This window comes from Podarcis tiliguerta (genome assembly GCF_965153285.1).
Source record: "Podarcis tiliguerta genome assembly, chromosome: 8".
NCBI lineage: Eukaryota > Metazoa > Chordata > Lepidosauria > Squamata > Lacertidae > Podarcis > Podarcis tiliguerta.
The window spans coordinates 25,206,612-25,231,214 of record NC_139541.1 but is presented as its reverse complement, the minus strand read 5'-3'; the positions used below and the strand labels follow the sequence as shown (position 1 = coordinate 25,231,214).

Genomic DNA, 24,603 nt, shown 5'->3' with positions numbered 1-24,603 from the left:
AGGGGAGCTCTCCTGTTGTGAGCGCCTCCTGGGCCAGCCAGCCCTCCCCTCCACTCACCCTTTCCCATCAATCAGCCCTTCGTCTTCCTCCTCCACATCTGAGGCAGGGCTGGTGCGTGGTGGGCACGACCGTGTGGAGACGTTCCGGGCCAGGATAGAACCTGGAAGGGAGAAAAGCGCTGAAGACATAGCCCATGAAGGATCCAGCCCTCACTGTGTTGCCCGGGGGGGCGGGGAGAAGCCCACTGAAGAGCACACCAGCTAAGCCATTTGGAAAGAGATCATAGAATTGCAGAGTTGGAAGGTTACCTCCCCCCGGTCATCCCTAATAAATAATAATAATAATAATAATAATAATAATAATAATAATAATAATAATTTATTATTTATACCCTGCCCATCTGGCTGAGTTTCCCCAGCCACTCTGGGCGGCTCCCAATCGAGTGTTAAAAACAATACACCATTAAATATTAAAAACTTCCCTAAACCAGGCTGCCTTCAGATGTCTTTTAAAGATAGGATAGCTGCTTATTTCCTTGACATCTGATGGGAGGGCATTCCACAGGGTGGGTGCCACTACTGAGAAGGCCCTCTGCCTGGTTCCCTGTAACCTCACTTCTTGCAATGAGGGAACTGCCAGAAGACCTTTGGCACTGGATCTCAGTGTCCGGGCTGAACGAGGGGGATGGAGACGCTCCTTCAGGTATACAGGACCGAGGCCGTTTAGGGCTTTAAAGGTCAGCACCAACACTTTGAATTGTGCTCGGAAATGTACTGGGAGCCAATGCAGGACTGGTGTTATGTAGTCCCGGCGGCCACTCCCAGTCACCAGTCTAGCTGCTGCATTCTGGATTAATTGCAGTTTCTGGGTCATCTTCAAAGGTAGCCTCACATAGAGCGCATTGCAGTAGTCCAAGCGGGAGATAACTAGAGCATGCACTACTCTGGCGAGACAGTCCGCGGGCAAGTAGGGTCCCAGCCTGCATACCAGGTGGAGCTGGTAGACAGCCGCCCTGGACACAGAATTAACCTGCGCCTCCATGGACAGGAATCACTGCTAAAGAATCCCTGACAGGTGGCCATCCAACCTCTGTCTAGGAACTTCGGACAAGCCCTGTGAAAAGGAGGCTGTGCCAAGTTGTCCTTGACCCAGCCGCGTGACTTGGGCTTTTCCCCTCACCTTGCGGCGGCAGGTCAAAGCGGATGTGCCCGTCAAAATGCATGGCACCGTGGAAGCGTCCGTCACACGCTTCACACAAGTGGAGGGGGCTGTTGTGGTTCAGCTGCTGGCACTCGGCGTGGTGGCATACCTGGCAGAGGGAGGGAGGGGAGAGAGAAACAGCAAGGTCAAGCCAGGGTCTAATTCCAGGACCAAGAGGAGAGGCATCTCCCTGATGCAGGGTTTGGATTTCCAACATCCATCACCTGCAGTCATGTTGGCAGCAGAGCTAACAGGCCAGCGGTGATGTGAGCCCCAGTCCACAGCTGCTTCCCTGCTCACTCTTTAAGGGCACCTTGCCCTCCCTTGACTGATGCTGCAAAAAGGCAAAACCTTTTGCAAAATGATGGGGTTTTTCCTGTACAGATGCAAATGTAGACCTTCTATACTATATCAGCAGAAGCAAGCCAGCTTCATTCCTCTTCCTAGCCATCCCAGATTTCTCCAATTCATTTCCAACCAGGATAAGCCCAAATTAGTTTCTCGATGGTTCGTTTACTTCTCCCCACCCCACCTGAATTTCAAGGTTTAAAGGCTTGAACATGGGTAGACAAACTAAGGCCTGGGGGCCAGATCCAGCCCAATCGCCTTCTAAATCCGACACGTGAACGGTCCGGGAATCAGCGTGTTTTTACATGAGTGGAATGTGTCCTTTTATTTAAAATGCATCTCTGGGTTGTTTGTGGGGCCTGCCTGGTGTTTTTACAGGAGTAGAATGTGTGCTTTTATTTCAAATGCATCTCTGGGTTATATGTGGGGCATAGGAATTCATTCATTTATTTTTTTTTTTCAAAATACAGTCCGGCCCCCTACAAGGTCTGAGGAACAGTGGACTGGCCCCCTGCTGAAAAAGTTTGCTGACCCCTGTGCTTGAGTGAGATGGGAGGATGGCATGCAGCACTTTCCAACTGCAAGTGGGTTCTCCTTCTACATCGTTCAGATGCACAGGTTCCAGGGAAACAGCTCCCTCTGCGTTTCTCTTTCTTTCGCAAATTCATTTGCAATCCAGATTGTCGCCGCATCTCTCCCTTCCTCCTTCTCTTCCATTCCACTGGGGGATGGATCTCCCTTTGGCTGCCTGCACACCTCCTCTGGGCAAACCCCCAAGCTGTTTTCGCTCCCTTGTTAGCTCGTAAAAAGCTGGCCTTTCATGCCCTGCCACCCACGTCCCAGCCCGTCACAGGAGGGGTACCTGAGTCCTTCGTGCCTGAAGTAACGTGCGCCACCCCACCCCCAGGGCTCACAGAGGAGGCTGCTGGTGGCCCTGGCCTACCAAAGCTCCTCCCCACACAGGGGCCGGAAGCAAGTGTCTGCAGCAGAACAATGCAAGAGCGGCTACAAGGCTTCCTCCGATTGTGAGGGACACCCTGGATGCCTGCGGCTGCTCAGCAACCCCAGAGAGTTATTTTTAAGCACACATCCGAGTCGGGCTGAGGGCTGCCTGATGCCCTGTGACCTCACGTACAACAATGGCACAAGCACAGAAAAAGAGGACCTACTGGACCAGGTCAATGTCCCATCTAGTGAAGCATCCTGTTATTGCAGGGGCCAATCACTAGGATGCCATCCGGCAGGGTCTGAGCAAAAGAGCCCTCTCCCCTCCTGAGGATGCAGAAGCATCACTGCCTCTGACAGGCTATGGCCTCCTCTGTCTCAGATGTGCTTATATCAGAAGTTGTGACCACAGTGCAGCAGGCAGGAATTGAATCCGGCACCTTAGGGAGCTGGAGATGACAGATTGATCCAGGAGGGGGCAGTGCAGCCCAGGCTACTGGAATTGCCTCTGCTGAAACCTAAAACCAATATTTAAAAATGCTTAACATTTCTGTTCTCATCCCTGTTTTGAAGATGAAATGTTGGTGTCCCAGGCTAAAATCTGAGTGCTTTGGCCCTTCTTGGCAGTTCAAATATGAAACCTCATAAGCTTTCAGCAAACTACTGAACACCATTGCATGTCAAATATCAAATATGCCATTGCAGGTCAGCTGTCAATTCAGTCAAATTCCTCAACACCAAGCCATGCCTACCTTTCCTACACTGGCAAATGTTGAAAGCAGCATTTGATTTATTGAAATACGGAGAATATTCAGCAAATATTTGAAGGTTTGGCTAGAAATTGGCTAACCGTTTGTTTTGGTCTGTGAGCCAAACACTGAAGGGTCTGTCAGGTTTTGAAATTCAGATTTTTCACTGTCAACCCTGAATTTGAAATTCGCCATTTATATTTTGGACCTGAAGCTTATTATCAAAACTGAAGTGAAAGGCAATGATATAACTTCTTCAGCTGCCCAATATTCACTGCTATTGAACTACTCCTGTGGCTTGACAAAAGACTAGGTCGACCTCCTTTCCAAAACCAAGAGGACCACACTCTTACTTTATTTTAAAGGCACATGTTTTATTTTGCACCGAGGTAGCCATCGGATGCTGCCTGAAGCATTGCATAATCTCTGCGTGATGAACAAGGATGCTGACCAGACAAAAGCCCACAGAATATTCGCCCTCAAAATGGACCAAGGCGAGCTTGAAAGAGACCCTCTGTCAGGGCACAATCATTTCAAATCCAGCATTTGGGAACCAGCCAGTTTCCTGTGGCTTGTCACCAAGAACAGTCAAGGGATGAGAAAGGCTCACCCACACTTCCATCTGCCCCAATACAGTTTGGGCCCCATCAGAGTTCAAGTTCCAGCCACCTTCATGGGAAAGGCCATAGCTCAGCGGTAGGGTATCCGCTTCGCATGCAGAAGGTCCCAGGTTCGATCCCCAACACCAGCTCCAAGCAGAGCCAGGAATGTCCCCTGCCTGAAAACCCTGGAGAGCCATTGCTGCCATTCAGTGAAGACAATATTGAGCCAGATGGACCAATGAATGGCCTGACTCGGTATATAAGGCACCTTCCTATGCTCCTAACTGATTTCATCCAAATGCTGTGCACCCCAAACTTTGTACTGCCAAGCTGCAATCACAGACGTTTTGCAGTATGCTATTCATGTCAGCCTGGATAGCTCAGTTGGTTAGAGTGCAGGGCTGGTAACACCAAGGTTGCAGGTTCGAGCCCCGTATGGGACAGCTGCATATTCCTGCATTGCAAGGGGGTTGGACTAGATGAGCCTCAGGGTTTCTATTTTGCCTCTATCCTCCCTTCTCTCCAAGAGCGATTCTCCCCCCGTGCCCGCATTTTATCTTGGCAACAACCCTTTGAGGTAGGTTAGGCTGGGAGATTAGTGACTGGCTCAAAGTCACCTAGCAAGCTTCATGGCTGAGTAGGGATTTGAACTGGGGTCTCCTGGATTTCCCCCCGACTGTAAATAGTGCCCACATTTCTTCTTGGGTTTTTTCTTGCTCTGGAGGATAGGACCCAAACCAATGGATTTAAGTTACAAGAAAGGAAAAGCTTTCTGGCAGTAAGAGCTGTTCGACAGTGAAACAGGCTCCCACAAGAGGTGAGGGACCCTCCTTCCTGGGAGGTTTTTGAGCAGAGGTTGGATGGCCATCTGTCATGTATGATCCAGTTGAGATTCCTGCCTTGCAGGGGGTTGGACTAGATGACCCCCAGAGTCCCTTCCAACTCTACAACTCTATGATATCTGAAAAGAGAAGTGCTATTTCATTGGAAGCCATACAGATTTCCATGCTCAGACATGGTGGGCAAAATGTACTGCAATTGTGGTGCAGGCCAGACAATTCAGCCACTCCACAGTTGCACAAAGCAAGAGCAGAAATCAGCGTTCAGTGACCTGAGTCCACCAGCATCCATCTTTTACCACCAAGCTCAGGGTCCAGCCTTTGAGATACCCTCGAAAACAGGCGGGCAATTCCTTGACAAAATAGAAAAAGTCGGAGGGGGTCTGAGGAGAATTTCCTACCAGAAGGCAGCCCAGGAAGTGGAAGGGGGACAGCAAAAACCACCTCGGGGTCTTGGTCCTTCAAAGTATGGAAAGTAACTACAGTGGTACCTCAGGTTAAGTACTTAATTCGTTCCGGAGGTCCGTTCTTAACCTGAAACTGTTCTTAACCTGAAGCACCACTTTAGCTAATGGGGCCTCCTGCTGCCGCCGTGCCGCCGGAGCCTGATTTCTGTTCTTATCCTGAAACAAAGTTCTTAACCTGAAGCACTATTTCTGGGTTGGCGGAGTGTGTAACCTGAAGAGTATGTAACCTGAAGCGTATATAACCCAAGGTACCACTGTAGACATATGCAAATGATCTTTATTTGCATCTTTAAGATGCAACTTTATTGCCTCGATTATTATCATTTCAGTGCCCTGTTGATATGTTTTCTTCAAAAGATTTCCCTAGCACAGGAGTTACTGCCGCCATTTTAAAGCTCCCCAGCATAACCCCAAACAGGCAGCCGGGAGTCTACCCGGTGCAGGGCCACACTTCCTACAGAGCCGATGTGATGCCTGCCTGTCTTACCAGGTGCAACAGCCAGGCCACCCTCCCATCGCACTGTTCCTAGAGTGACACCCCTCAGACACAAACCAAGGCAGCCAGGCAGGCTCCTGGCTGAAAAGCAGGCAGGCCACGTGGCAGCCCCCAAGTCCGAGCCTTGCTGAAAGCAGTCTCCTGCAAGGCTTTTCCTTCTCTGCACTCGAAGCTGAGAGGGAGGGAAAGGGCCACGGAGCCAGCAGCTGAAGCAACAGGAAGCCCCGGAGATATGGGGAGTCGGAATCAGCAGGTGGCTCAGATGGGAGATGAAACACATTTGACCCAGCACCCGCTGGCAACCAGACATGGGTGGCAAATGCACAGAAAGAGCCAGAGACAGTGGAGGAGGAGAACGAGGGAGGGACCAACAGCTGCTGGCTGTTTCAACGGCCATCTTGAAAGCGAATGCCACTCTCCCGGCCGGACATAGAAGCCTCAGGTGCGACAAGGGAGCCTCCCCGGAGGAAACGCAACCGCTGGGAGCGCAGCAGGAGGCTGCCAGCCGCTCCAGCCCCAGAAACTCACCCCTAAGGCCCCACTTCGCCCCCAAGCCAGGTCTTGCAGACCAGGGCAGGACAGAGAGAGCCTGTCCCCAGCTGGCTGGCTGGCTGGCTGATTCACGGCTCCGGGAGGATTTGAAGGAGGCATCCCAGCCGTGACAAAGCCTTGACTAAGCAGGTGGGGCATCTCTGGGGCTTGCAGTGAGTAAGGGCTCGAAAGCCGCTCCTGCCAGGCTGGGCCCAGACAGGCCGCAATCCGCTGCCAGCGCAGGAGCCGTCCGGCTTGCTGGTACTTGCCTCTGCAGCGGCTGGGTCTGGCTTCCCCCTCCTCTCATCGCCTGTCTCTGCCAGGAAACTCTCCCAGCTGGAACCTAAGCCGGCAGCATTGAGGGGCGGGGACGGAGGCCCTCCCTCCCTCCCCAGGTGAGCAGGAGCAGCGGTAACCAGCAGGGCATTAAGTTTCAAAAAAAAAAAAAAAAGGCCCCCCCTCTCTTTTTGGTATGCTTTTTATTAAATTTTCTGTTTTACATTTTAAAACATTCATTTAAACAACCTTAAAATATCAATGACTTCCCTTCTTCTCTTTCCATGATTCATTTTACAAAACATATTTTACATAAACTAAACCATTCAGCATTCCATTAATACATCCATCAAAGCTTATTTACATTGTTGAATTTATCTTAACGCTGCCAACGTTTTCAAGTGTACACAGCCCCCCCTATATTCAATAAACATTTTCCCATCTTCTTTAAACGTATGTTCTTCTTGTTCTCTTATTCTATATGTTAGGTCCGCAAGCTGTTTAAGTTCCCATTCTTCTTTGGTTGGGACCTCGCTCATTTTTCCATTTGTGTCAAGCTACATAGCAAACTGCCTTATGAGCATAAAAGAACATAAAAAGAGGACTGCTGGATCAAGCCAAAGGCCTATCTAGTCCAGCATCCTGTCCTCACAGTGGCCAACCGGATGCCTGCAGGATTTGAGAACCAATCCAGTCCCTGCTGTTTTCATCAGCTGGTATTCAGAAGCATTCTTCTTATTATTAGTTTTTAATGTGTGACATTTTAATATATTTTTAACCTTTGTTGGAAGCCGCCCAGAGTGGCTGGGGAAACCCAGCCAGACTGGGCGGTGTACAAATAAAAAATAATTATTATTATTTATTATTATTATTATTATTACTGCCTCTGGCTGCAGAGGCAGAGCAAAGACACTGTGTCCAATAGCTATCAATAGCCCTCTCCTCTTTTAAGGCCATCCAGACTGGTGGTTATCGCTGCCCCCTCCTGGGCAAGTTTCATAGTTTACCCTCCCAACATTTCCCCTATGAAAATAGAGACGTCCCCTCCATTTCTCTGATGAGAATAGAGACACCCGAATGAAAAGTGGAACATTCCCGGATCAAATCGGAAACCGGGGCAGCTTCTGTTAATCCAGGACTGCCCCTGGAAAATAGGGACACCTGGAAGGTCTGAATGCTTCTGAATATCCAGTTGCTGGAGACCACAGGAGGGGAGAGCAGTCTTGTGTTCAAATTCTGCGCTGGGGCTTCCTATCAGGACATCTGGCTAGTCACGCTGAGAACAGGACGCTGGATTAGATGGGCCTCCTCTGGCCTGATCCAGCAAGCCTCTTTTTCTGTCCTTACTTCCAACTGCTTTTCCTTGTTGCACACAAGTGAAGAGAGGGAAGAGAAGGGCACGGCCAGCCCTACCATTAGAAAGAGGGAAGCAGCTGCCTCAGGAGTCAGTGGCCTTCCCCTATTCTCTCTGTGCCCCCTAAACTAGCTTGCTCCGTGCCTCTTAGGCTAGCCTGCCTTCCTCGGGTATACTGGAGGATGCTGTCGCCTTAGCCAGTGTGGAAGTAAGATTAAACTGCCTCTCCAGTCAGATTCTGTGCATGGAATGAGAGACGGAGCATCTTCAGGCAGCAAAATGTCTTGGGCTGGCTTGGGCAAAGGGATTCAGCTGGAGTTTGGGACAGAAGAGAGGGGAGCTGTTGCCCCAGATTTGGAAGGTACAGCATGTGCTTTACATGCAAAACACCCCAGGTAAGTCTCAAAACTGGTGTAGTGGTTAGAAAAGTGCTGGACTAGAGACCTGGGAGAGATCAGGCTTCAAATCTTCCACTCAGCCTCCTTGCATGACCTTGGGCCAGTCGCTGCCTCTCAGCCTCACCTACCTCGCAGGGTTGTTGGAGAAAAAGCTGGTACATAAATGCATTTAATAATATATATTTTTTAAGTACCGTATTTTTTGCTCTATAAGACTCACTTTTTCCCTTCTAAAAAGTAAGGGGAAATGTGTGTGCGTCTTATGGAGCGAATGCAGGCTGCGCAGCTATCCCAGAAGCCAGAACAGCAAGAGGGATTGCTGCTTTCACTGCGCAGCGATCCCTCTTGCTGTTCTGGCTTCTGAGATTCAGAATATTTTTTTTTCTTGTTTTCCTCCTCCAAAAACTAGGTGAGTCTTGTGGTGTGGTGCGTCTTATAGAGCGGAAAATACGGTATCCTGGAGTGGGGGCCTCTGGGATATTGCCAGCCCAGGCAAGCCTTCAGTTGAGTTGAGGCAGGCCTGGAACCAGCTCCTCAGCCAGTCATCCACCAACCAGCCACACATCCCGGCTAACTCACAGGAAACACTCCGTCTGGTGATGAGTCAAGGGAAATCTCCACAGCCGGGCGTGGGATTGTAAACAAGTGTGTCTCACACTGTTTTGACACAGAGCAAGTCGCACGCAGCACTCTCGGTGGCGTGTCCCTTCGCAGACAGTCATTCTTACAACAGGTAGGGAGAAGGGGGGGGCGGGCGAGTGAAGTTTGTCTTTATAAGCGGAGGGTTGGGGAAGCTGCATAAGCTGAAATCTGCTATGCTGCAAGGCAGGGAGGTTACCTGTGCTTGTGATTTTGGGGGGAGCTCTCAGCAGGCAAATGGCCCACTATAACCGTTAAGTTGTGGGTGAACATATGAGACGACACAGCGATTCTCCAAACAGCTCTTGTTTATTCACAGGCCAGAACAGAACTGAACTGAAGGGTTCAGCCAGCCTGCTTATATAGAGCTCCAGTACAACGTAACTGTAACAACTTTCTGTAACTATCCAATCACTGAACGTCACTTTTGATCCCTTATTTGCATATGTGGACCTGAACTATCTACAGTATCCCCCTGCTGGCCCAGGGTGAGAACTTCAGTACATAACAATAACGACACAGCCACAGATTATGCTGTCCTTAGCCAGGTGCCTCTGAGCATGTCCAGAGTTTTGTTTCATTCTCCCCCTGCCTGCTTTCAGCTGACAAGACTGGCTTGCTTATCTGGGTATTATTTATTGAATTTATCCCCATCCCCAAGGGGCTCAGAGTGGTGTATAGTTCTCCCCCTGCTCATTTGACACTCAAAACAATCCTGTGAGGTAGGATATGCTGAGATACAGGTGACTGGCTCAAGGTCAAACCCAGTGAGTTTCATGGCTGAGCAGGAATTTGAACACAGGTCTCCCAGGCCTTGGTCCAGCACTCTACCCACTGCACTGCACTCCTCTTGCTCTCTCCCTTCTGCATTGGTTCCCTCTGCCATCAGTGAGGTTTGGGGCAAGACACCTTCAATGGAGTATTCCCTCTCCAGCAAGTTTACTCTTCCTTGAAATTAGTTCAGGTGGCTCTTCTTAGTCGGGACCAAACAGCGGGCGATGCCCAGGCCTGCCAAACCTTGATGCAATCCTGGACTGGCGGTGGGGGGGAGATGGCAGGGGAGAGGGGCTCACTTAACAGAGAGGTAGAAGACGGGACACGCCAGAGCCATGCCGTAAAACGAGGCCGGCCGATGCCACCATCCAGGTGCAAAGTGAAGTTCCTGGTGGCAGCATGCCTGGATTGGCATCCCTAGGCATATATCATTGCATCAGCTGCCACTTCCCTATGTGTAGTAGACGACAGAACAGCTCAGTTCTGACATTTCTCTTGACAAAAGAGGAGCCTGACTGCCGGATGAAGGCAAACATCCACTCCAGTGGCCAATCAGATGCGTTCTGTGAAGCTGCCAGAAAGACTTGAAGGAACCAGGCCTCTCCTGCAGCTGCTCCCCAGAATCTGGTAGACTTTCTCTGCACATGGAAGTTCCATTTAGCTGTCTTGGCTGCTGATGGGCCTCTCTCCATGAACTGGCTTAGCTGCCACCGAAACCAGCAGCCCTTGCCGCATCTTGTGGTGATGAGTTCCACAGGTGCGAAGGAGCACCTCCTTTCAAATATGTCCTGCCATTCAGTTGCAATGGATGAACCCAAGCTCTGGCATCCAAAGAGGGGTGGGGGGAAGCTTCTCCCACCGCCCCACTTCCAACACACCATGCAGAATTTTACAAACCTGTCGCATCCTTCTGGGGACGCCTTTTTTCCTGCGCTGTGACTGGCCAAGTGGCTAGTAAAATTGTGGCATCCAGGTAGCCGTCTTAGCCACAGGTGCAGCAAAAAACACTGGCTGTTTCTGCCTGCCCTTGGTGCCTGAGCACCCACAAAATTCCCCAGGCACCCACAAATTTCAGTGCCAGGGCCTTGCATGCTGCATGGCAGCCGTGGCTCCAGGCACCCACAGTCGCGGGGCCAAGTTGGCATTCCTGCTTTACCATGTGACTAAATAATGGGGAAACTCTCCTCCTAACTGCAATGCCTGCATTGCAGGGGTTTGGATTAGATGACCCTCGAGGTCCCTTCCAACTCTACAATGCAATTATTTTTCCTCCCCCAGGTCAGTGCTGCCCATCACTGGGGGGTGGAGTGGGGCTTGGCAAGGTCAATACAGAAAGACATCCGCGCCCCCCATGGCAAAACTGCTCCAGCATCAAACAGGCAAAAGCCAGGCTATTTGAGGAGGACTGAACCTGACAACACATCTCCTGTCCGAAGTCCACATGACCCTGAGAATAAGCAAAACAATGATGCAGAAAAGAGCATCTCAGAGCTCGTGCAGAAGGCCACCCCCTCACCCCCAAGTAACTGCGGCATTCCACCCTGGAACGAAAGGGGTGTGACCCCTCTTGCCAACTCGCAGAGCAACGTTTCCACTTGGCCTGTCACTGGAACAGGTGGCTGCAACACCGGAATGACGCCCGGCCATGTTTTTCTGCTGCCAACGCACGTGGCAGCCTAGCTGGGTGGGGCTCAGTCTGGAGGCTGCGGCTGGTGCAGAAGGCAGCTGCTTGTGAGGGTTGCCAGAGTGGAATGCCTTGTCTGTGGGTTGGCACAGGCTACCGGGCCCGGTTCAAGGTTCGAGTACTAAGCACAATAGGGCCCAAAGCAACTCAGGACCAGTTTACTTAGCAAAGGCTGCCTCACCCCCTCCTTTGCAAATTGCACCGAGAAAGGGATAAATTGCTCTTTGCAAATAACACGTTAAGGTGAATTATTATTTAATATTTATTTAAAAAGTGGAACACACTCCCACGGGAGGTTGTGCACTCTCCTTCCTTGGAGGTTTTTAAGCAGAGGTTGGATGGCCATCTGTCATGGATGCTTCAGCTGAGATTCCTGCATCTCAAGGGGTTGGACTAGATGACCCTTGGGGTCCCTTCCAACCCTACAATTCTATGACTCCATGATTCTGTTTCTTGCATTGGTATCCCACCTTTTTCTCCAAGGAGTTGAAGGCGGTGTCCATGGTTTCCCCCCCTTCTTCCTTTAATCCCCACAACAACCTTGTAAAGGTAGGTTAGGCCAAACAGCAGTGACTAGCCCAACAAACTAGTCCAAAACTCTAACCACTGCACCACACTGTCTTTCATGAAGGTCACTTCATGTCCTCTGCCACTGGACCACCTCTTGGTCAAAGCAGCAGCAGTAGCAGCGGAGGGTCTACTCTGCCCAAGACAAGCCGGCACCCGATCCTGCAGCACACCAAGCAGACGAGGAAGCACCTCTCTCCAAACACATTCAGCACCTGCCCAGGAACACCGTTTTTGAATACCGTATTTTTCGCTCTATTGGACGCACCGGACCATAGGACGCACCGGACCATAGGAGGGGGAGAACAGGGAAAAAATATTTTTTCCTTGTTCTCCCCCTGTAAAACAAGGTGCGTTCAAGGTGCATTCACCCGAGCCTATGGAGCTGTTCCGTCTCGCTGTTCTGCCCTCCGTCTCGCTGTTCTGGCTTGGGGACAGCCTCGCTAGCCTCTGCAGGAGAGCAGGGTGAACGCACCCCGCTTTCCTGGAGAGGCTTTGCGTGCAGCCGCCCCAAGCCAGAACAGCTAGACGGAGGGCTCCGTGTCGCTGTTCTGGCTTGGGGACAGCCTCGCTAGCCTCTGCAGGAGAGCGGGGTGAACGCACCCCGCTTTCCTGGAGAGGCTTTGCGCGCAGCCGCCCCAAGCCAGAACAGCGAGACGGAGGGCTCCGTCTCACTGTTCTGGCTTGGGGACAGCCTCGCTAGCCTCTGCCGGAGAGCGGGGTGAACACACCCCGCTTTCCTGGAGAGGCTTTGCACGCAGCCGCCCCAAGCCAGAACAGCAAGACGGAGCCCTCTGTCTCGCTGTTCTGGCTTGGGGACAGCCTTGCTAGCCTCTGCAGGAGAGCGGGGTGAACGCACCCCGCTTTCCTGGAGAGGCTTTGCACGCAGCCGCCCCAAGCCAGAACAGCGAGACGGAGCCCTCCGTTTCGCTGTTCTGGCTTGGGGACAGCCTTGCTAGCCTCTGCAGGAGAGCGGGGTGAATGCACCCCGCTGCCCTGGAGAGGCTTTGCGCGCAGCCGTCCCCAAGCTAGAATAGCAAGACGGAGCCCTCCGCAGTGCTCCGTCTCCCTGTTCTGCCTTTCAGCTTAGTGGCGCAGCCTGCATTCGCTCTATAGGACGCACACACATTTTCCCTTAATTTTTGGAGGGGAAAAAGTGCGTCCTATAGAGCGAAAAATACGGTACCTGTCTTTTTCCCCTTGGGGAGATGAATTCCGCAGGCATCCAGAATCAAGCACTCCTCTGCACCATCTTCTTCGTGCAGGGGCAAACAGTTCTGGCAAACCCCCCTTTCTCACAAACCCCAGATGGACATGAGCCAACCAGCGAGGCTTGGTACCCAAGCAGAAAACCCAAATGTCTCTGACACCCACCAAGCCCTCCTGCACAAGAGCAGGTTGTGCTTTCTGGGCCCTTGAGCTGCAATTCCTGCATTGCAGGGAGGCGAACAAGACGATTCTTTGGGTACCTTCCAACTCCACAATCCTGTGGTTCTAGAAATGCATCCCAAAAGCAGCTTCCATACCTCGCCTGTGGCAGGACTGCCTGTCGCTGGAAGGGGCTTCTCTCCCTCCTCCTCCTCCTCGTGGCTCTCCAAGCTTTCCGGAGTCAGCAGTGGGATCCTCTGTGCAAGATGCCACCCCTCTGCAACTGCCGCCGCCGCCACCACAACAAAGACCAACCCCTTCAGGAACGAGTGCTCTTTCGGTGTGTTTGTGTGTCTAAAGTTCAGGAGGAGTGGCTCAGGGGGACAGCACGCAGCCAGGAAGGTTGTGCACCTGGACAGGACAAGTTCCAGCATGCCTCTCATCCAAGGGACGACCTCCAGAAGGGCAGCCTCGGGGCTCTGTTGACCTCTGCGGCACTCGCAGTCTGTACTGGTGAGGCTTAGGGCAGAGAAGGCGCTGGCCCGCCTGCCTGCCATCCCCAAGCAAGGCACAAGCCGCTTTAACAGAAGCACAGGAACCTGGAAAGCTGCCTTCCGCTGAGTCAGAAAATTGGCCCATCTATTTTTGACTCTCCTGGGTGCAGGAATTTAATCTTAATTATTTACAATTTTTGTTTAACCCGCAAGAAAGAAGGGCTTTTTCGCTGGCTAGGTTCAATTGTAATCCTTCTAACCTCCTTTGGGGTAGGTTTGCGGGTATGGCAGAAGGAGATAGGATCTGCCCATGTGATGCCCACCTGGTGGAAACTCTAGCTCACAGGGCCCTTAAATGTATGATGATCTCCGCCATCAATTTTTAGACCATCTATGTATTCCAACATGGAAACCAGAGACAGAGGTTATACGCTTCTTATTACAGGGGAGAGACCAGGAGCTCACCAAGACAGTAGCCAAGTTCCTCTATTTGATTTTCTGCCACTGAAGTACGCTACAGGACCCTGCCCTTGCTGTATTGCTGAAATGGCAATGAGATCACATTGGCCTATTTATTCTGAATGTTTGTAAAGGTAAAGGGACCCCTGACCATTAGGTCCAGTCATGGCCGACTCTGGGGTTGCGGCGCTCATCTCACTTTATTGGCCGAGGGAGCCGGCGTACAGCTTCCGGGTCATGTAGCCAGCATGACTAAGCCACTTCTGGCGAACCAGAGCAGCACACGGAAACGCCATTTACCTTCCCGCCAGAGCGGTACCTATTTATCTACTTGCACTTTGACGTGCTCTTGAACTGCTAGGTTGGCAGGAGCAGGGACCGAGCAACGGGAGCTCACTCCGTCGTGGGGATTCGAACTGCCAACCTTCTGATCGGCAAGTCCTAGGCTCTGTGGTTTAACCCACAGCGCCACCCGCGTCCATCCCATTCAATCAGCTCAATGTCGCAGCCCTAGATTTTCACGGGTTTGGAATAATGTTGGAATTCACACATTTAAACACACACACGGCCACTCAGGTCGTAAGCAATCCATGTTTTGGCAGAGAGAAAGAGAAGCGGAAAGAGAGAAAGGGCGTCTCCGAGAGGCCAGAGGGCCAAGTGGCTGCAGCTGTCGGCTGGAAGCCAGCCAGCCCCGACAAAAGGGAGAGAGGATGTGGGGGCTCAGGCTGCCTATTTGCTCACACCGCAAATAGAACAAAAAAAAGAAAAGAGGAAAAAGCCAGGCCTTCCCAGGCTGCTACTTCAATCACTTCCACTAGGCTGGGACGAGGTGGGGGCAGTGGAGAAGCCCAGCTTCAAGGCAGCCAAGAGTCCCAGACAGCAGCGCTGGCCGGCTCAGCCCCAAAGCGAGTGGCTCAGCACAGACGGCTGTTGCGTCATGGCCGTTCCATGTGACTGAGGCAGGCAGGGAGCCAAAGGGACATCGCAGGCCGCTGCCATGGTCCCAGACCGAACTGGAAAGATGGCCAAGTGCAGCCGGCCTCCTGCGCACTCATGAGTGCCAGGGGATGGAGGAGGTGAAAGAGGAGCACACTGAGAGTCCTCTCCTGCGCAACGGAACAGGCTCCACCTTGCAAAGGGATATGTCAAAGCCCACCCTGAGCTCCAGGGAACCCAAAGCTTTCTGCTTATATCAGAACATATGAAGAGCTCTGCTGGATCAAGCCAAATGATCAGGCAGCATCTCCTTCTTCTGCCACACTCCAGCCAAATCTCTTTGTCCAAGGCATCCCAAGACATTTCGCTAACTGAAGATGGCCCCCCTCTCTCTCCCTCATTCCATGTGCAAAATCCAGCCCAAGAGGAAGTTTCATCTTACTTCCACACTGGCTAAGGCGACTGCATCCTCCAATGTAACCGAGGGCAGCAGGCTGGCGTAAAGAGGCACAGAGCAAGCTAGCTTAGGGGCTAGAGAATGGGGTGGGGGGAGGCTGCTTCCCTTCACTCTCTCCACTTGTGTGCAACAAGGAAAAGCAGGTGGAAAGCAGGTCTTGTGTTCGAATCCTGATTCTGGGATTCCCATTGGGGCATATGGTTGGCCACTGGGAGAACAGGATGCTGGACTCAATGGGCCATAGGAAAGAGGGCCTATGGCCCACTGAGTCCAGCATCCTGTTCTCCCAGTGGCCAACCATATGCCCCGATGGGAAGCCCAGAATCAGGATTCGCACCCAAGACCACTCCTAGGGTTTCCAGCAAGTAGCCTTCAGAAGCATTACTGCTTTCATCCTCGGATGAAGAGCATAGCCAATAGCTCTCCTCCCTGAATTTTTTTATTATCCTCTTTTAAAGCCATCTCGTTTTGTGGCAATCACTGCCTCCCATGGGAGTGAGTTCCATATTGGCCAGGGTGCCTCCCTTAGCAGAGGCCAGTTCTCTATTTGGAAACAATAGGTGGCATTCAACTAACTTTCAGACCCATTGAAACGAACGGGCCGTTGCTATTCACTTCAATAGGTCCACTCTGAGCAAAATCTCATTGAACAGAACCCATCCTCTTGTTTTGGAGCTGCCCAGTTTAAAGAGTGCTAAGAAGGGAGAAAAACAGGCCAGGAATGGGTGGCCGTGAAGTTGAGCATCACCTAGGCAGCAAGCTGAGCAGGCAGATATAGGAATTGTTCCCAGACTGACACCTGGAACATATAGATTAGCAGATGCAAATTTGAGTCTCCTACTGCCCATCTATCCCCCACCCCCCAGTTTCTGCTCCTTGGTGCAGTTTTATGGTGCAGACCCCCACAGGCTTCATCTGGCAAAACAAGCTAAGACAGTCTTCCCCAACCTGGCGCCCTCCACGGTCAGAGGCAGTCATGTTTCTGAATACCAGTTGCTGGAAACAGCAGGAAGGGAAAGGGCTCTTGTGCTCAGGTCCCGTTTGTGGGTTTCCCATAATGGTCAGAGCAAGAATAGGAGGCTGCCCTGATACAGCAGGCTCTCTTGCATTTTGGACTACACAGCTCTGCTGGCTGGGGCGGATAGGAGTTGTGGTTCAAAACATCTGGAGGGCGGCAAGTTGGAGAAGGATGGTCTGAAGTGCGTGGAAGCGACTGTCCAGCTTTGGATTCCCAGTGAGACGTTTATTCCAAGCTTTGCTTCCCAAGAGCCTTGAATCTGAGATTCTGGTGCCTGATTCCAGGACACGTCCAATTTACCTGTGAAGGTCGATTTCAGACACAACACAGAACTGGGTTTCCAGAGAGCACCTGCCCTTCCTTAGGTCACCTGCCCTCTGCCCAGATCTGAACAGAGCAACTTTGTTCATCAGGACCAGTCTGAGAAGAGGGGAACTGGTGCTTCTGCTAAAAAACCAATCATAAGAACTGGATCAGATCAGTAGGCCATCTAGTCGAGCATCCTGTTCTCACAGTGGCCAAGCAGTTGCCTGTGAGAGCCAGTGTGGTGTAGTGGTTGAGAGCGGTAGTCTTGTAATCTGGGGAACCGGGTTCGCGTCTCCGCTCCTCCACATGCAGCTGCTGGGTGACCTTGGGCCAGTCACACTTCCTTGAAGTCTCTCAGCCCCACTCACCTTACAGAGTGTTTGTTGTGGGGGAGGAAGGGAAAGGAGAATGTTAGCCGCTTTGAGACTCCTTCGGGTAGTGATAAAGTGGGATATCAAATCCAAACTCTTCTTCTTCTTCTTCTTCTGCATGCAGGGCAAGAGTGCCACAGCACACTGCCCACCTGCAAAAGTATTTTGGGGGGTATAATCTTCCACACACACAAACAAGACACACATTTGCCCCAGTCCACAGCTGCTCACGCTCACATGCCCATGCCTAGAGCGGGTGTGTCCCCGTGTGCCTCAGCCTCTGACAGTCAGTGCATGGCATGTGTTTTGAGGAGGAAGTTGTTTTTAGAAGTCCAAAACATTTGAGAAACAGCTGCCGAACGAAGCAAGTGCACTAATTCATACACACACCATGGGAGAAGCAGCAGGAAAGGCTGGCCACAGGTTCTCATGCCCTGGTAGCTTCAAGGCTGGATGACTGCAATGCGCTCTATGCGGGACTTCCCTTGCACTTGGTCCAGAAGATGCAGCTAGTGCACAATGCTGGCAGGAAGGAAACCTTGGCAGCATGTAACACCTGTGCTCAGAGATCTGCACTGTTTGCCAATTTGCTACTAGGCCAAGTTCAAGGTGTTACTATTAGGATATAAAGTCCTTAACAGCTTGGGACCAGTTTACCCACGAGCTCGCCTCGCTCCACAGGCACCCACTCAACCACTTTGACTGGTGGAATTGGCACTATTACACTATTTGTAAAAAATCCATCTTTTAGTGTGGAACTCTGGACGCGGGTGGCGCTGTGAGTTAAACCACAGAGCCTAGGACTTGCCGATCAGAAGGTCGGCGGTTTGAATCCCCGCGACGGGGTGAGCTCCCGTTGCTCGGTCCCTGCTCCTGCCAACCTAGCAGTTCAAAAGTACGTCAAAGTGCAAGTAGATAAATAGGTACCGCTCCAGCGGGAAGGTAAACAGCGTTTCTGTGCGCAGCTCTGGTTCGCCAGAAGCAGCTTAGTCATGCTGGCCACGTGACCCGGAAGCTGCACACCGGCTCCCTCGGCCAGTAAAGCGAGATGAGCACCGCAACCCCAGAGTCGGCCACGACTGGACCTAATGGTTCCTTTACTGGAACTCCCTGCCTATTGACATCAGGAAGCCCCTATTCACTGTACCCTTTTCAGCTCCTGCTAAAAACATTTTGTTTAGATGAAATGTCTAGAAAGCTGGTTTTTAATTATTGTTGCTGATTTTTCTTGTTGATCATTATATCGCCCTATCTTTTTTGTAAACCACTTTGAGGGGTTTTTTTTCCCCTCCCCCTAATCAAGTGGTGTATGAATTTTATGGAATAAAAATATAAATAAAATAAGGGGTCTTGCTTACTGCCCCCAAGGTTTTGTTCCGGGCCCCAGAAGATGTGTGGGGTAGGTCAGTGTGGGGTGGCGTTTAGAGTGTCAGACTCAGACCTGGGAGAGACCAAGGTTCAGATCAGCCCACTGGGTGACCTTGAGGCCAGTCACTGCCTCTCAGACTAACCTACTTCACAGGGCTGTTATGGGGATTAGATGAGGATGAGGAGGACTATGTGCAGCACCTTGAGCTCCTTAATTTCTCAGGCACACTTTTGTCCTTGGCTGGATATCTGGTCCAGCACACAGAAGGACAAAGTGGTTTTCATTTCTCTTCCTGCAGCCAAATGGGCCCATGAATCAGGTTTGTGGCAATGCACAACTTCTCCGCCCCCACAACTGTAAATACATGGTTTTGTTTTCTTCGTATTGCAACTGAAACTTGAGCAAAAGTTGGCTTTGAACCCTGCCCCCCCCCAGCAAAATTTACTGACCCTACAGTTTCAGAGGGGCCCTCCTGGCACGTCTGTTTTCAAATTGTTCAAAGTACAGCATTTGTAAAAACAAATTAGTACACCGAATATTATAACTGCCCCAGGCAAACTTCCATGACTCCTGCCTGAGAAATTCCAGAGAGGAAGCTGGAGGTAGCCCATCCCAGAAGAGAAAGGGAGGAAGGATTTAGGTGGGGATTATTGGTTCTTACAGGGTGCCCCCCCCCAAAAAAAAAGTCAGGCTGCAAATAATTGCCACAGGCCACAGAAATTCTGGAGATCTGTGGCTGTTTTTTGAATCTGCCGCACACAGTAGAACATATTCTTTTCTACTGTCCATTGTACACCCAGCTACTCAAAAGCATGCTATCCCCCTTTTTTGGGTAGTCTAACATCACAATGAAAATATCAGATTCTACCTGTCTGGCACTAACCCGGAAGTAACTGCAAGGGTGGCTGAATTTTTTTATCTCTCAGAGTGGTGAATGGCACTATTTAGCGGAAAGGAACTCCAATGAAAATCCTTATTACGTATTTTTACACAGCTGCTTATTTGTATATATTTTAAAATTTTATATATGGATGTTTTATGATGGCCTATATTTGTATTGCCTACAAATTGGCGATTATAATTCTAGAGATGACCCACAAGATAAACCCCACTATTGCCTTGGGGAAATGGCACAATCCCAACAACCGAAGCCGACCAAAGTGGGGACCCGATCCATTCCACCAAGACCGTCACTGTGCCCTTGGAAATCAAAGAAACTGCTCACTGGTTGGCCTGAAATTTACGCTTGATGGAGTGGGAGATGGAGGGCATCTGCTGCTCCTCTGTACAGGACCCACTACCATCTTGCCAGTCACTCCCAAGAGTCCAGCCTGGTCACCCTCCTCCACAAACACGGGCAGCACACCTGCCCAGCGGTTACCTTGACACCCAGCAGGGGCAGATCCCACCAGACGGGCTCATGGCGTCCATTTCTCTGCTCTCCAGCCACAACTCAAACGTCTTCCTTTTGGATCTGGAAAAATCTCCCAGCTTTCGAAAATCCAAAGCTCACCCCTCTCCAAGCCACCACAGCAACAATATTAGCCAAGAAGCCGAGAGAGAGATGGATGGTTTCGCACTGCAGTCTAAACCGAACTGGCTTTCCTTCGCCTCTCAACACTCCGCTATTATCTCTGGTCCCGAAAACAACAATTAGCGTCTGGATCTACCCAACGCGCCCTGCTAACGCGCAGCCTTGGTAAGTTAAAACGCCTTCACGTTTCTAGTCCTGGTGGAAAAGGAGCCGCGCGTCTGCCCAAGAGGCGCCGGGCCCCCGTCTGCAGCCAGCCAACCAATACGTTAAAAAAAACCAACACCATCGTGCGCCCAGTTTTGCGCCCCCTCCCCGAGGTCCCCCCCCCTTCTGTCCCTTCCTTCTGGATTCCGGTCCAGCCACTCACCAATTTGATGGCGCCCCTGGCGGGCAGCTCCTCGGGGGTCCCTCTACCGTCACCGGCGGCTTTCAAGTCCCCCAGCCGCTGCCTCATTGTGAGAGCCTCCAAAATGGGGCTGAGGGGGTGGGGGCTGTCTGCAGCCTCAGATACAAGAGGGGGCTCCGTCCAAAGCCCCAGCTGCCGCCGCTGCCTTCATGGCGCACAAAGCTGCTGCTGCTGCTGCTGCGCCTCTCGTCTCTCTCTCCCTCCTGCGGAAGAGCCAGACAGGCAGACCTGCCTGGAGGCTCCACCGAGACAAAGCCACGTTCAAGCCCGACAGGAGGAGGAGGAGGAGGAGGAGGAAGACTGGCGGGACCTACCATTCCCTTCCGAGGAGAGTGTCTCCGGCTGGAGCGTACCATTCCTGTCCAGTCGCAGGCGCCAAGGCAGAAGCAGGCACCGGAGCGCACAGCGGAGAAAAAGAGGTTGTGCGCTCTTCTTCCTCTTGTTTCAAGAAGCAGGAGCCCGAAAAGTCCATCGGCCGTGGTGGGGGTCTCTGGACGAAACTCTTCGCCTGTTGACCCCCTCCAGATTTGGGGTGGGGGTGCCTTATTTATTTATTTCATAAAATTTATATGCGGCTTGATTGTAAAAGGAAAGCCACCCCTCTCCAAGCGGTTAACGAAACGAAAAATATTATTAGTTAAAACCGTGAAAAGATTGAGACCTGAGAGTATAGGGCGGTATATAAATTAAATAAATAAAAAAGGTTGAAGACAACAACAGAAAACAAAACAGCATTCTAAATATCTGGGTATAAGGTAAAGGGACCCCTGACCATTAGGTCCAGTCATGACCGACTCTGGGGTTGTGACGCTCATCTTGCTTTATTGGCCAAGGGAGCCGGCATACAGCTTCCAGGTCATGTGGCCAGCATGACTAAGCCGCTTCTGGCGAACCAGAGCAGCGCACGGAAACGCCATTTACCTTCTCGCTATTTATCTACTTGCACTTTGACGTGCTTTCGAACTGCTAGGTGGGCAGGAACAGGGACCGAGCAACGGGAGCTCACCCCGTTACGGGGATTCGAACCGCCGACCTTCTGATCAGCAAGTCCTAGGCTCTGTGGTTTAACCCACAGCGCCACCCGCATCCCTTAAATATCTGGGTAGGCTGGTCCAAACAAAAATGTTTTTAGAAAGCACATGCCTGGTGTCAATAGGCAGGGAATTCCAAAGTGTAGGTGCTGCCACACTAAAAGACTGGTTTCTTGCAAATGCGGAATGGGTATTATGTGGCACTTATAACAATGGGCTCATCCACACTTCTGCTTGTATCAAGCTTTGAAAACACGGGGCAGAACGGTTTTCTGATTGACTCATGCTTTGTAGACACGGGTCCAAGTGGTTTTCCCCTTGCCCAGCTCCTTTCCACCATTGTTAAGATAGCTGAGATCCTGAGATTCCTGGATTGCAGGGGGTTGGACTCAATGACTCTTGGGGGTTCCCTTCCAACTCTACAATTCTGATTCTATAATTCTAAGATTGTGCAAAAGTTTGGTGCACATCTGCAAGAAGATGAACAGAAAGGGAAGATTCAGACCCCTTCTATGAAGTATGGTTTGTGCCCATTGGATTATTTCAACTGCAAGATATTGGGGGGAGGGAACTGGCTCCCTTCTTTTGCTCACATGGTTCTGCAAAGTGTCCAAATGCGTAATTGGTACTTAATATTATTATTTCACCTTTTCTCCAGACTGGACCACAAAGCAACTTACACAAATTAAAACCGCTACAATACATAAAAGCTAAACACATAATCAGCACAAAGTCATTCAACTCTAATAGAATTGAAACAATATAAATAAGAATTCCATTAAAATACAAATTTAAAAAGTCAGTTCCCAAAAGAAGAAGATATGCAGCTGCTGGTGGAAGGACAACAAGGAGGGAGCCAGTCTAGCTTCTCCAGGAGAGGAGTTGCAGAGTGGGAGCAGCCACCGAGAAGGCTCTCTCCTGTGTCCCTACCAAGTGTGGCTGTGAGGATGGCAGGAATGAGATAAGGGCCTCCCTCGATGATCTCAGATCCTGAGCAGTTTTTCATGGGGGAATATGGTCTTTCATATATAGAATATAGAATCATCGAGTTGGAAGGTACTGTGAGACTCATCCAGGCCACTCACCTGCAATGCTTGAACAAGCAGCTGTCCCTTGCAGGGACTGAACTTGCAACCTCAGTGTTATCAGCACCACACTCTAATCAACTGAGCTATCCAGCTGATAAATAGATAGCCTGGGTCCAAGCTAGCTTTATAGGTTAGCACCAGTGCTTTGAATCATGCCTGGAAGCAGCACCAGCAAGCTGCAACACATTTTCTTGGTGGGGTGCATGCATCTAAATCACAATTTGAATGAAGTTTTCAGCTGCAAGAGCTGTTTTGAAAAGGCTTCGCTACGCCTCCTCCACGCCCCCCACCTGGCCCCCATGCTCCCTCCCCATCCATCAAAGCCCCATGTCTGCCTGGCTAGCAGTTTCCTCGAACACAGGCTGCTTTTCATCCTGCGCGTATTTCCTCTTTCTGCAGTTCTGCGCCCCCTCACATACTTGGCCACTTGCAAGCAGGGCAGACGTGTGGCAGCCTGCACAGACAGCGTCATTCATGTCAAGGGAGATGAAAGCACGGAGCTGATGCCAAAGGACAGCTTGGCTGGTACAGAAGCGTAAGAGTGCATGAGAACTCAGGACGAGGGTCCAACAGGCAAGGCGTCTGGAGCCCCTTGAAAGAAGAGGTACGGTGACACCAGAGAACCAGGAGCAAAACACTGAAGCCATTCCCCAAATTGTGCTGCCCAGAGAGGAAAGTAATTTGATAAGGCAAGCCTATCTGCAGAGGAAGCTGCCCACTGCATCTCTGCATGAGACCCTTCCTCTTTCCGGTCAGTTTCGGGGGGGGGGGATGGGTAATTCTGCCACATCTTGACATCAGTTGTGGCTGGTGCATCCAGTCACTCACAGTGCAAAGATACGGGGGAAATTGCTCAGGCTTTTACGGAGGTTCCTTGTTGCATCACTGCATGATGCCCCTGTTCTGAGTCCGCATCCTGCTAATTACAGTGGTACCTCGGGTTACATACGCTTCAGGTTACATACGCTTCAGGTTACAGACTCTGCTAACCCAGAAATTGTGCTTCAGGATGAGAACAGAAATTGTGCTCTGGCGGCACAGCAGTAACAGGAGGCCCCGTTAGCTAAAGTGGTCTTCAGGTTAAGAACAGTTTCAGGTTAAGAACGGACCTCCGGAACAAATTAAGTACTTAACCTGAGGTACCACTGTATGAGTTACATCGAGATCAGTGGCTCATGCAAAAGCCCTGAGGGCTGAGTTCTTCAAAGGGAGGGTCTTCACACTTCCTCTCCTATATGCTTTCTGGGAGCGAGGGTGACTTCATTTTAAATTCAGAAACAAAAATATACCTCAGCTGCCCAAAATTCAGGAAGCCATACACTGAAAGGACAAAGTGCATTACAATATCATTCATGCCTAAAAATAACAAGCAAGATGAACCAAAGCCCACCCTTCCTTCCTCTGTGTCCCAGAATAAAGGAGGTTTTGAGATTTGGAAAGTGTTACAGATATAGCTTGCTCCCACAGTCACCCTTTTCTCTCCTTTGTTCACTCAGTTTTCATGGAGAATCCAGATGGCACCATTTTCATGTCACTGCAGCCCAGTGGTCTTTTCAGACCTAATTTGTGCTTCCCCCACTTTCCCACTCCAATAAAAGACAATGTACAACATCTGCTTATCCACTGCTATTGATGTATTCGGGACTCGTGTGCCTTTAGTTAAAAGCTTTCTGCTTGCAAGTATTGCCTGCTGATCAATAGGGGATTGGAAGGGATTCCAAAAGGATCTCTTCAAACTGGAATGAATGGCCACCAAGATGGCAAATACAATATAAGCAAATGTAAAATGAAGCACATTGAAGTAAAGAAAACAAGTGAACTCAATTCTTAATTCAAACCAATTGCCTTCCTCAGAAATACCTTAACAGCCTTGGGACTGTTTAAAAGACATGAGAT

General features: G+C 50.8%; 1 protein-coding gene and 1 long non-coding RNA gene across 9 annotated transcripts in view; one reads left to right on the top strand and one right to left on the bottom strand.

The window, feature by feature from the left end:
* The window catches only part of PLEKHG5 (pleckstrin homology and RhoGEF domain containing G5), a gene marked incomplete at its 3' end in the record, with an annotated part of 100,248 nt that overhangs the window by 39,034 nt on the left and 36,611 nt on the right, over window positions 1–24,603 (bottom strand). For 4 of the 8 annotated variants that reach the window (XM_083452078.1, XM_083452077.1, XM_083452076.1 and 1 more), the window contains exons 3-4: window positions 1,181–1,310; window positions 59–161 (exon numbers count right to left, since the gene is read on the bottom strand). In XM_083452078.1, the coding sequence (XP_083308204.1) occupies window positions 59–161; window positions 1,181–1,310 (233 nt within the window). Of the gene's footprint in view, window positions 1–58; window positions 162–1,180; window positions 1,311–20,029; window positions 20,212–20,549; window positions 20,870–24,603 lie in introns of those variants that run through there. The other 4 variants (XM_083452079.1, XM_083452080.1, XM_083452081.1 and 1 more) reach the window with 3 other exon arrangements.
* On the top strand, window positions 8,708–24,551 carry LOC310682980. Its single transcript, XR_014514233.1, has 3 exons — window positions 8,708–8,939; window positions 23,107–23,311; window positions 24,204–24,551. It is a non-coding gene; the product is annotated as an uncharacterized lncRNA (long non-coding RNA).